Below are 13,291 nucleotides of genomic sequence, written 5' to 3'. Positions count from 1 at the left end.
GATATTAAGGGAATTTGAGGAGATGCAGTGAGCCCATAATGAACAGTCAAACACTCTGAACGAGAACAGGCCATTGAGGCCCGCAAAGCTCGACAGTCCTATCCCCTGTAGCCCCCGATAATCAGCCTAGTCGCTCTTCTCTGGACCTTCTCTAGTGCTGCTATGTCTTTCTGGAGACCCTCACTGCACACAGGACTCCAGCTGAAGCCTCACCAGTGTGTTATAAAGCTTGAGCAGAACCTCCTGTGACTTGTACTCCACACATCAAGGCGCTATAACCTGACATTCTGTTAGCCTTCTTAATGGCTTCTGGATGTTGATAGTCCACTGTGACTCCTAATTCCTTCTCATGAGGTGTATTTTACATTTTCAGACCTCCCATTGTGTATTCAAACCTCACATTTTTAATTCCTACATGTAATTCTTTTGGGTTGGTGCCCTGCCTGGGGTTTGTTTCCTGCCTTGCACCCTGTGTTGGCTGGGATTGGCTCCAGCAGACCCCCGTGACCCTGTAGTTCGGATATAGTGGGTTGGATAATGGATGGATGGATGTAATTCTTTACATTTTTTGGCATTAAATTTCGTTCTCTACAAATCTGCCGAAGCCTGTCTGCTGTCCACGTCCCCCTGTGATGATTCAACGGATTCTCTATGATCTGCCAATCCACCTGTCTTGGTATCATCTGCAGACTTCACCAGCTTTATCATTTCTGTATATTTATTACAAATTAAGGATAGAGCTGCCAGGGAAGAAGAAAAGAGGAAGGCCTAAGCGAAGGTTTATGGATGTGGTGAGAGAGGACATGCAGGTGATGGGGGTAACAGAAGAAGATGCAGAGTACAGAAAGATATGAAAGAAGATGTTCCGCTGTGGCAACCCCTAACGGGAGCAGCCGAACGAAGAAGAAGAAGATATTTATTACAAATAGCAGTGGCCCCACACTGACCCCTGCTGGACACCACTCTTAACTTCAGCCAATTCTGATGAGGTTCCCCACAATGTCACCCTCTGCTTCCTGTGTCTGAGCCAATTATCACTCATCTCTACCCCACACCCTGAACTGCCACTTCTTTTAGTTTGATGCCCACCCTCTCATGTGGCACCTTATCAAATGCTTTCTGAAGTCTCTTGAGCCTACTCTCCTCAAGCCAGATCTGCTGTACATTGAAAATGAAGGCCAGCAGTCTCAGGACACACAAAGTAGCATTAGGACCATGAGGGCCATGAGAGCCCTGAGCTGGGGATACAGCAAGGACTTCATAAGACCCCAGTAAATCTTCAGCGTGCAGTGTCTGAATTTCAGGAGGCCATTAAAAATTGGAATTAAGACTCCTTCACTGTTACGTTCATGTAACATAGTACTCAGGGTTGGCATCACATACATGGATGAGCCTTTATTGTCTGAATTTTGGACCTCAGTAGGCCAGATTAGTCCACAGGGGCCCTGATGCATTTGTCGAATGTGCACCTTGGTCTCCAGCAGACCTTTTGATGGCCCAGAGTGTTTATTCTGAAGATGGTGTTCATGTTCTCAAGTTGCTACCATTTTCACAAGATGACAAAGTCCTCATTCTGTTTCATTTCACTTGTCGAGCATTAATTGTGATATCAACCATTGATTTTTTTTTTTCTTTCTCTTTTCAGGAATTCAGGTCCAGCAAGTGGTCTGCAAGAGGCAGGTCAATCACACCGTGGCTTCAGATCATCACTGCAGCCAAAAAGCCAAACCTCAGGAGAGGCAGAGGGCATGTAACAGTGAGCCGTGTCCTCCGGCGTAAGTACTGGTGGGCCCAAAATGACAGCCCTCAGATTTTCTTGCTTTTACAGTTTCTTGATCTGATGATGTCTGTTAAATAAAGCCTCATGGCCATACTCAGAAATGCTTACCCCTCTTGTAGTTCCAAGTTCCTTCAGCAACTGTGGGTGAGACAGGCACAGAACAGTGGCAGGCATACATTGTAAATGCCAGCCTTTCAAACTTCACAAGTCACGGTGAAGCATTGAAAGCTTATAGTTGTCACATAGATGTCAGCTACCTAGTGATGTCATCGGTAAGTCTCAATGAGACCATTTCTGTATGACAGCACACACCTGTTGTTTCAAAGAGCCTGTGAAGATTTATGCTTTGGGAGCACCTTGGCCAAATGGGCATACTGGGCACTGATTCTTGTGGGCCAAAGAGCAGACTTTAGGTGTTCACATTATAATTTAATCCAAAGGGAAAGCTGCTTATTCTGAATTGAAAAATTGCTTATTGTGAGTTTTAGCCTCTGCGGTGGGCTGGCGCCCTGCCTGGGGTTTGTATCCTGCCTTGTGCCCTGTGTTGGCTGGTATTGGCTCCAGCAGACCCCCCCCGTGACCCTATAGTTAGGATATAGCGGGTTGGATAATGGATGGATGGATGAGTTTTAGCCTGCTGCCCTTTGCCTCATGCTTATGGTATTACAATGCGGGACTGACTGCCTCTGCTGAATGTTCATCCAGAATTACTTAAAAGGATGTTTGAAGATAAAAGATGGTTTATGTATAACTTGATGTGTCCATTGTTCTTCTAGTTAGACCAATAGGTCTTTAAACTTAAGGGGAGAAGTGTGTCCTGTCCTTGGAAAAAAGAGCCGAGTGTGTATCAGAGGGAAGTGCCGAGGACTTCAAGCTCACTCTCCATCTCTCTGTCTCTCCATCCCAGGTGGTCCGTGAAGGAGTGGTCCGAGTGCAGCCGAAGTTGTAATGGTGGCCTGCAGACACGTACCATCCTGTGTGTCCGTAAGATTTCTGCCACCGAGGAGAAGACCCTAGACAACAAAGCCTGCTCCGCACCCAGACCCGCAGTCACAGAAGCCTGCAATAACCAAAGCTGCCCACCTGAGTGGTTCGCACTGGATTGGTCGGAGGTAGGCAGGCGCCTTATATGGCATTCATTGGTCACCACTGCATCGGAAAGAGGAATAGGAAGTAGGTGGGAGAGGCTGCCAAGCTTCTGATACGTATCAAGGGGAGTTCACTCCGCTTGACTGACTTCATTGCACCCTATGGTTGTTACTGCTGAGTGTGAAATTCACAGGCTTTTTCCCTCTTGCTGTGAGTTGCATGACTTTGCTGGTTTTATGTTATTTTCGTTTTGCCCACTAGAGGGCAGGTTTGAAACAAGCTACGTGCAGGCCATTCGCTTTTTAATGCTGTTGATCTGGTTAGTCCAATACAGTGGCATGGACTGGCATTATCAGGAACAATAAGTAAAGTTTAATGTTTACAAAAAAAAGAGGACATTTTTCATTATATTAACACAAGGCAGGGGGGGTGGGGGGGCAAAGAAATTTCCTTTTTTATGTGAGCCAGTGAGAGTGCGGATGTGTGTGCATTTGAGTGAGCCCTGTCTGGGACTGTTTGCTGCCTTGTGCTCGGTCCTTCTGGGATCTGCTTCAGCCCCAACCACAACCCACCACCCCCCACAACCCTGAAGTGGATTAAACAGGTTTGAGGATCTTCTTTTATATTTACAGTATGACTGCTGAGATTTCACTGGTTTTCTGGGCGTTCACCATGGCTGCGCCCTCTGATGGCAGTTTCTGAGCAGCAGATCCAGTCTCTTGTTACTCTTGATTAATGTCACCTGGCTGTCCCTGCCCAGCCTTGAGCAGCTTATGTCATTCACTGGATGCCATTAGTCACTCTCTTCTCTTGATCTGCAGTGTACTCCAAGCTGTGGTCCAGGTTTCCGGCACAGGATTGTCCTCTGCAAGAGTGGCGACTATAGCACCACCCTCCCGGCTACCCACTGCCCTGAAGACACCAAACCCACTTCAAAGATGAGGTGCAACTTGCAGCGCTGCCCTCACCCTCAGTGGGTGACTGGAGAGTGGAGCGAGGTTTGTCATTCATTTCCTTACTTTTAACACTCAGACCTTCTGAAGAAGTTGGAGACCAAGTCAGGGAGGCACAGAAGCTTGCCGCTTTGACCACAGTCTTTACTTCAGCCATTCTGTCACCTTCATGACCGTTCTGTCAGGTGTAACAGGAAATGCGAGAGGAGTGTGAAGCATCAGCTGAAAGACTGAATCGAGAGAGACAGTATGAGGAAACACAACCAGGATGATCCTCTTATTCCCTTTAGACCCATTCATTTCCTTATTTGATTAATCAGTCGCCATGACTTATTTCATTGCACCCAATGGCTGCTGCTGTTGAGTGTGGTCCAAGCTTGTTACCTCCTGCTGTGCGATGAAGACCATTATCAGTTTTATGTAATTCCCATTTTGCCCAGTAGATGGCAGGTTTGATTGCTGTTAAGCTGACTGTGACACTTTGAGCCTTTCATAGGGTGAAATGACCCCTTTTATTGGCTAACTAAATAGATTACAAATGCAGGCTTTCGGGGCAGCTAAGGCCCCTTCATCAGGCGAGGTGTAACAAAGGAACTGAAAAATACTCGAGTTTATATTGGGACAGCAAAGTGATTTTTTTCTTTCATGTTAACAAACATTTTGTTCAAATGTTTCCTTTTTGCATTTGGTCAAGAAGAAAATATCGCTGTCCAAGTGGGCAAGTTTGTTCCATCGGGTTTTCAGTTCCATGTGAATCCGGTACATTGTGGTGTCTGGTATATCCATAGCAGTAGAGTGTTGTATCGTGTTAGCCATAGATTGATACAGGAGGAAGTAGGGTGAAATGACACCTTTTATTGGCTAACTAAATAGATAGAGGTGTCATTTCACCCTCCTGTATCAATCTATGACTAACACAGTACAGCATCAGGAACAAAAGCTGAAGGTAACATTTATTTGCTTTGTGAACAACAGCGACTTACAAAAGAGGTCAACGTAATCGACAGTCTGGGGGACTGTTTGGGAACAAATATTACAAGACAGGGTTAGACAATTGATAACCACAGGTGAAGAGCTCAAAACAAAATCACAATGCTAGTTACAATATAAAACAGGCCTGGTCAGGTTGGGGAGCATGCACTGGTACAGTATGTTACCACAGCCACCACATGACAGACCAGCTCGGGATCCTGGTTGGCATCCTCCAGGCAGACACTCAGTCTAGGCCCACCCTCCAGAAATGACCCTCTATCTGCCACAGCCAGGTGTTACGTGGGTGTCCCCTTGGCCTGGTCCAGCCACTCAGGGCCCTCAACAATGAGGATCCTGCAAGCCAGATCAGCCTCGGGGAGTCACGCCACATGGCTGTAGGCTATAAAATCTAACAACTAATATCAGTTAAGACATTCACCAGACAAGAGTCTTTAAACAGAGTGAGGGAATCAGACTTTCAAACAGAGGTGGGCCAGCTAAGAAGTACATGTGAAAAGAGTCAGGACTGAGACTTGATCTCACACAGAGGTGGCATCCGCAGACTTGAGTGGTCCAGAAAGAGAACAGGGCCTCACAAGTGACGCCATATACAGTCATATTAAAAAGTCTGGGACATGCTCTCAGCCTGCATAATAATTGACTCTCCTTTCAACACAAAAGATAACAGTGGGATGTCTGTCATTTCCTAGGAGTACTGCGGTGTTTTCCGAACAAAGATTTTTAGTGACGCAGTGTTTAGTTGTATGAAATTAAATCATGTGAAAAACTGGCTGTGCATAAATGTGGGTCCCCTTGTCATTGTGCTTAATTGAATGCCTGTCACTGCTCAATGCTGATTGGTTGATGAGCTCGTTAAACCTTTATAGACAGGTGTGTCCAATCATGAGATATAAAGGGATTTAAGGTGGTCAGTTACAAGTTGAGCTTCCTTCCCTTTGACTCTCCTTTGAAGAGTGACAGACAGCATGGGATCCTCAAAGCAACTCTCCAAAGATCTGAAAACAAAGATTGTTGAGTCTCCTGGTTTAGGGGAAGGCTACAAAAAGCCATCTCAGAGGTTTAAACTGTCAGTTTCTGTAACTGTAAGGAATGGAATAAGGAAATGGACGGCCACAGGCACAGTTGCTGTTAAACCAGCAGGTCTGGCAGGCCAAGAAAAATACAGGAGCGGCATATGAGCAGGATTGTGAGAATGATGACAGACAACCCACAGATCACCTCCAAAGACCTGCAAGAACATCTGACTGCAGATGATGTATCTGTACATCGTTCTACAATTCAGCACATCTGTATGGCAGGGTGATAAGAAAGAAGCCCTTTCTGCACTCACACCACAAACAGAGTCGCTTGTTGTATGCCAATGCTCATATAGACAAGCCAGATTCATTTGGGAACAAAGTGCTTTGGACTGATGAGACAGAAATGGAGTTTTTTGGTCAGAACAAAAAGCGCTTTGCATGGCAGAAGAAGAACACCACATTCCAAGACAAACACCTGCTTCCTACTGTCAAATTTGGTGGAGGTCCCATCATGCTGTGGGGCTGTGTGGCCAGTTCAGGGACTGTGACCCTTGTTAAAGTCGAGGGTTGGATGAATTCAACCCAATATCAACAAATTCTTCAGGATAATGTTCAAGCATCAGTCAGAAAGTTGAAGTTACGCAGGGGTAATCTACAAAGGCATTCATGCAGAGGGAGAAGTCCAATGTTCTGGAATGGCCGTCACAGGCCCCTGACTTGAATATCATCGACAATCTATGGGATGATTTGAAGCAGGCTGTCCATCAAATTGAACTGAACTGGAGAGATTTGGTATGAAGAATGGTCAACAATACCTCCATCCAGAATCAGACACTCATCAGAGGCTATAGGAGGACAGCATCTAGAGGACAAAAGGAGGCACAACTAAGTATTGAGGTCATATCTCTGTTGGGGGGCCCACATTTATGCACCTGTCTAATTTTGTTATCATGCATATTGCATATTTTCTGTTAATCCAATAAACTTAATGTCACTGCTGAAATCCTACTGTGTCCATAAGGCATGTCAGGTATGAAAAGGAAGTTCAGCCAATGAGAAACACAAATCCAAAAATTAAGAGGGGCTCCCAAACCTTTTCCTATGACGGTGTATAGAGATAGGTGCTGAGCCATTGACTGCCCTAGGATTTGAGCTAAAAGTAGTGATCTGAAGAGAGGAGCGTCATGTGCCCACCTCAGCTGATTGAACACCAGACGTGTAACTTCAGTGGCTTAGTGACACGTGTGGTTACTTCTAGCAGTGGAGAGTTGTAGTAGTCTGGATAAGGAATTGTGGAGCAGTTTAATATTAAAACAAATCCATCTGTCCACTTTGGATGTTGTCAGCACACTTTTTTATTATAAAGAAACAAATTCCTTATAATTATAATCTCTGAAGTGTGGGATGAGAAACAGTAAGCATGCAAACTCTTTTTGGTCGAACATTCAGGATATTTGGTTGGATTTCTAAGCATTCTGATCCCACTTACAAGTCTTCAAAGGCCAGGCCTTGCCGTGTGGCTCGGGTCCCTCACTGCAGTTTTAAGTCAGTAAGCTTTACGTGCATTTCAGGTAAATTAAAGGAAGCACTTATTAAGGAGAAGGTCGAGCGGCACGTGTCTTAAACAGACGTGCTAGGAAACAGTGAGGAAGATTGTGCTTGACTGATTGGGAGGATTTTATGGGGAAGCAACAAAAGCAGATGATCAGGGAGGCACAGATGACGATATTTGTCTTTATGTTTCAATGGCTTTTGATAAAGTTCCACATGAAAGGTTAGTAGTCAAACGAAAAGAAGTGGAAATTCAAGGTGCTTTTGTGTGTAGGTGGGTGCAAAATTAGAACAGACACAGGAAGCAAAGGCTAATGCTTAGAGGAACATCTTCAGAAGCAGGTGATGTTAGGTGTCCCACAGGGGCAGCTGCTCTTTTTAATATACATAAGTGATCTGCATAGGAATAAAAACATGAAGCTGGTTAAGTCTGCAGATAATACCAAACTAGGTGAATGGGCAGATAATGGAGAAATAGCAGAATTATTACACAGGGACTTGGACAGCATACAGATTTGCAGCACATGAGATTAAATTGTCAGTAAATATAAAGAATTACCAATAGGAAGTAGAAATGTTAGATTTGAAAACACCATGGCAGGTCTGAAACTTGAAACTATAGCTCATGAGAAGGACCTGGGAGTCACAGTGGCCTGGTCACTATCTACATCCAGACAGGGAAGAGAAGGCTAATTGGATGTTAGTTTACACATCATAACGTGTGCAGTGTAAGTCGATCTTGGAGGGCATCACTTGGAGTTCCATCTCCACATTACAGAAAAAGACATAGCGGCACAACAGAACGTTCAGAAAAGAACAACCAGGCTGATTCAGGACTGAGAGGTGTGAGCTGTGAGGTGAGACAGAATGAGTTGATCCTATCCGACTTAAGCTTCTTCTTCTTCTTTCGGCTGCTCCCGTTAGGGGTTGCCACAGCGGATCATCTTGTTCCATATCTTCTTGTCCTCATCATCTCTTAGGCCTTCCTCTTCTCCTCTTATCTGGCAGCTCTATCTTTAACATCCTTCTCCCAATATACCCCTCATCTGTCCTCTGCACATCTTCAAACCAACGCAACCTCGCCTCTCTGACTTTGTCTCCCAACCGTCCAACTTGAGCTGACCCTCTAATGTCCTCATTTCTAATCCTGTCCATCCTTGTCACACACAGTGCAAATCTTAGCATCTTTAACTCTGTCACCTCCAGCTTTGTCTCCTGTGCCACCGTCTCCAGCCCATATAACACAGCTGGTCTCACTACCGTCCTGTAGACCTTCCCTTTCACTCTTGCTGATACCTGTCTGTCACAAATCACTCCTGACACTCTTTTCCTCCCATTCCACCCTGCCTGCACTCTCTTCTTCACTTCTCTTCCACAGTCTCTGTTACTCTGTACTGTTGATCCCAAATATTTAAACTCATCCACCTTCACCAACTCTACTCCCCTCATCCTCTCCATTCCACTGACCTCCCACTCATTCACACACATGTATTCTGTCTTGGTGGTCCTACTGACCTGCATTCCTCTCCTCTCATATCTCCACCTCTCCAGGGTCTCCTCAACCTGCAGATCACAATGTCATCAGCAAACATCACAGTCCACGGGGACTCCTGTCTAATCTCGTCTGTCAACCTGTCCATCACCTTTGCAAATAACAAAGGGCTGAGAGCCAATCCCTGATGTAATCCCACCTCCATCACTCCTACCGCAGACCTCCCCACGGTCACACTCTCCTCGTACATATCTTGTACCACTCTTACGTACTTCTCTGCCACTCCCGACTTCCTCATACAACACCACAGCTCCTCTCAAGGCCCCCTGTCATATTGCTATCTCCAGGTCCACAAAGATCCTATCCAGTTTAAGCAAAAAGAGATTACCAGGTGTCATGATAAATGTTTTTAAAATTATTAGGGAAATGATTACAGTGGATGCCAGGAAGTAAGTTAAGATACATTTGTTAACAAGAACTAGGGCACACTGATGAGAACTTGTTAAAGTCACATTTTGCACAGATTTTGAACGTTTTTCTTCCACGCAGATCTGGGTGAATAGAATTGATGAGCTTGTTGGGTTGAATGGCCTGTTCTTGTCACAATTGTTCTAATATTCATTCTACTAAGCCCCCTGTTCTCTGACATATAAAGTAGAAAAAGAAAAATGTAACCATTCTGCCCCCTGATGGGGGAGTCATGTTTAATCTCCTCTTCCGCCAACTGTCTTGAATTGTGTTAATGCCATTAGACTTAATCCCAAACACCTTTAGTCATCTTTCTTTTCCTGTCTAGTGCTCTGCCAAGTGTGGTCTGGGTCAGCAAATGCGGTCTGTGCAATGCTTGACCCACATTGGTCAGCCGTCCAGTGATTGTCCAGAGGACCTCCGACCAGCAGCAATGCAGCAGTGTCAGAGCCAGTGTGACCTTCTTCCAACAGACAACCCTGAAGGTGAGTGGTAGCAACACCGTTGTGTCCCCATTTGGGTGATGTTAGCCAACTTCAGTGGGGTTCAGCTGGATAATGCGTGGTGCACCGCATGGGTGTGTAGGAGGCTCTGAGGCAAATTCCATTTTCAGATGTATAAATATTCTAATATCTGAGCATCTAATGTGTCACTCATAAGAAATTTGACAAAAGACATCAGAGAGCTACTCCTCCTTCCGATGCAGCGGTGACCAATGCCATACAAGTCTCCTGCCTACCACAACCAATCCAGTGCGAACCACACGGGTGGGCAGGTCTAGTTACTGCAGGCTTCTGGGCCTGCAGTCCATCAGGCTGTCCCAATATCTCATCCAGATATCTTCTTAAAGTTCATTTCCACGTCTTGGTGATTTGTTTAAGACTCCCACACAAAGTGCTCTCTGGCTTCAGTCCTAAACGCCCTTCACCTTGATTACCTCAAGTATGAGACTCACCATTAAGTTGAACTAATTCTGCTGGATCTGCTTTATGAATTCCTTGGACGATTTTGAAATTCTGGATTAGGTCCTCACGCAGTCTCCTCTGCTCAGACTAAATGGGTTCCATTCTGTGAGTCTGTCAGAACAGGACGTGTCCTTCAGTCCCATGATGCACTTGGTTGCTCTCCTCTGCACAGCTTCTTGTGGTATGGAGATCAGACCTGCACACAGTACTCCAGCTGCTCTCTCAGAGCATAATGCTCCTTGATTTATATTTAACAGTTTTAACAACATAACTTAATATTTTATTTTCCTTTTTAATTGTTTCTGCACTTTGCTTAGGTGATGAACAAGGGGGGCTCCGCCCCCTGCTCGCTTCGCTCACCTACCCCCGGCGTTGGGTATCCTGAAATACATTAGTCGAGCTCGTTCGTCTTGGAGCCGTGCCCGCAGCATTTCAGACGCGCTTTGTAGGCGCCTGCGTTCATTGATTTTATCCAGGCGGGCTCGTGTTTGTATATCCGTCAGTCGAGCTTGTCCGTTTTGAACCCGTGCCTAGTTTGCTTCCGCAGTTTCAGACGCGCGTTGTAGGCGCCTGCGTTCATTGATCTTATCCAGGTGGGCTCGTGTTTGTATCGTTGAGCTGTATTGTGTTTGAATTCAGTGTAAAGCGTTCAGCAGTTTGTACAATCCCAAGCAGCTCATTATTCCTAACTTCACTCCATAGGAGTGCCACTCACAATATGGTGGTAACGCCTGCGCCTTCCGTAGTAGTGCCACTCACAATATGGCGGTGACGCCTGCGCTCTCCGTACTATCATTGTGGACCTGTGGGGCCGCCGTAGCCTCTTCCGTTTGAATCTGGGCTGCAGCGCAGAATCCTCTTTTTTTGTGCGGCTGTGGCGTTAGTCGTTAGCTATGGGCGCGTTGTTGCTTCATTTCTCATTCACGTCAGTTGAGCTCTTTCATTTTTAGGCCGTGATTCCTTCGTTCGCGGTGGATACGACTTCGCGTGCGGTTTATGAGGCGTGCACTGTACGCGCCTGTGCAGTACGTCTCATGGTCTCATCGCCGTGTACCTGCGTCCATGCCATCCGGTTTACCATTCTCGGTTAGTAATATGGATATTTTGTGTCAACATAAACCAGTAAATCGTTTAGATTGCTTCCTTTAGCTTAGTGTCTCATGTCTTGTATTCCTAATTGACATTCCTTATGTCCGTGTGTAGCACTTTTCTACGTTAAACTGCAGGTTTCAGAAGGCACACAGCACACACACAACAGGATTCTCAAGACTCTTTCTTTCTATTCCGCTCCTCCAGGCAAGCGTCGTCTACTTCCTACCGAATGAAGGAGCCTGCTCCTTTTATATTAAACCTGGGAGCACTTCCAGTGTCCTGATACTTGGCATGGGTACATCTGGAGCCCGGCGAAGTAGGGCTCATAAATCCAGTCAGCGCCCACTAGCTGCACCCACAGGGGCTGCCTTATAACAGTAACAGTTCCCGATATGTCTTGTGGGTCTCCGTAGCAGTAAAAAGGTCAGGAGGGTTGCCATCTTGGGTACCAGGGTGTAATATCCTGAATAAACTGTCTTCCCCTGTCCTTCCACACTAGTGCCACCTGGGAACTTCACAAGTTTACTAACTACACTGGAGTCCGTGTCATTAATATAAATCAGATAAAATAACAGTCTGAGGACAGACCCCTGAGGGTCTCCAGTGATGACCCCACTCCATTCTCCTCGTGTCTGGACTCTTTAATCCCTGCCACTTGAGGTCCTGTTTTGTTGGTCACAGTTTCTAGTTCTAAAATTAATCACTGGTCTGGGATGACCGAGTCAAAGGCTTTTTGAAAGTCCAAGTAAATTCTGTCGTTCAAAGTAATCTAACAGACTCGTTTGGCAGGATCTTCCTCTCATAAACCCATGCTGGCTGGTATTCAGTCATGTAAAGTGCTCAAAAAAATTAAAGGAACTCCTCAGATCTCAATGGGGGAAGAACTCCTGCTGGCTATCTTTACTGGTATGGACTGATATGGTGATGTGTGAGGAACAAAAGGATGGAAATGAAGATGATCAACCAACAGAGAGAGGGCTGAACTCAAAGACACCCCGAAAATCAAAGTGAAAAAATGAGGTGGCAGGCAGGCGAGTCCAGTTGGCCGAAATTTCATTACAGCAACTCCAAATTGTCTTCAGTAGTTTGTAGGCCTCCCCACCCCACGCCTGACAACGTCCCAATGAGACAACAGATGGTGTCCTGGGGGATCTCCACCCAGATCTGGACCAGGGCATCACTGAGCTCCTGGACAGGCTAAGGAGTCAGATGGACCGAAACAAAATGTCCCACCCAGAGGTGTTGTATTGGATTGAGGTCAGGCGAGTGAGTGTACGGGGGGGCCAGTCAATGGGATCAATTCCTTCATCCTCTCGCCACATGAGGCCGGGCATTGTCGTACACCAGGAGGAACCAGCCTAGGGTCTGACAATGGGTGCAAGGATTTCATTCCGATCCCTAATGGCAGTCAAGGTGCCCGCCGTTGTCTAGCCTGTAGAGGTCTGTGTTTCCCTCTATGGATATGCCTCCCCAGACCATCACTGACCCACCACCAAACTGGTCATGCTAAACGATGTTACAGGCAGCATAACGTTCTCCACGGCTTCTCCAGACCCTTTCATGTCTGTCACATGTGCTGTCATCTGTGAAAAGCACAGGGCACAATTGGTGGACCTGCCAATTCTGGTATTCTATGGCAAATGCCAATTGAGCTCCATGGTGCCCACTAGAGGACGTCAGGCCCTCGGGCCACCCTCATGAAGTCTGTTTCTCAATGTTTGCTCAGAGACATTCACACCAGTGGCCTGCTGGAGGTCATTTTGTAGGCTCTGCCAGTGCTCATCCTGTTCCTCCAGTGGGTCCTGCTGATGGGTTAAGGACCTTCCACAAGGGGCCCTGTCCAGCTCTCCTACAGTAACTGCCAGCCTGTCTCCTGGAATCTCCTCCAT

At 46.2% G+C, this 13,291-nt stretch overlaps 1 protein-coding gene across 1 annotated transcript in view; it reads left to right on the top strand.

Annotated features, from left to right (window-relative positions):
* Window positions 1–13,291, top strand: part of adamts10 (ADAM metallopeptidase with thrombospondin type 1 motif, 10) — a 135,251-nt gene that overhangs the window by 120,564 nt on the left and 1,396 nt on the right. Inside the window, 4 exon segments of the mRNA XM_028816662.2 lie at window positions 1,646–1,775; window positions 2,688–2,892; window positions 3,691–3,867; window positions 9,674–9,830. Of these exon segments, the coding sequence (XP_028672495.2) occupies window positions 1,646–1,775; window positions 2,688–2,892; window positions 3,691–3,867; window positions 9,674–9,830 (669 nt within the window).

The sequence above is a fragment of the Erpetoichthys calabaricus genome, chromosome 12 (assembly GCF_900747795.2).
Source record: "Erpetoichthys calabaricus chromosome 12, fErpCal1.3, whole genome shotgun sequence".
NCBI lineage: Eukaryota > Metazoa > Chordata > Cladistia > Polypteriformes > Polypteridae > Erpetoichthys > Erpetoichthys calabaricus.
Note: the sequence above shows the minus strand (reverse complement) of the source record. Positions and strands in the feature narration are given on the sequence as shown.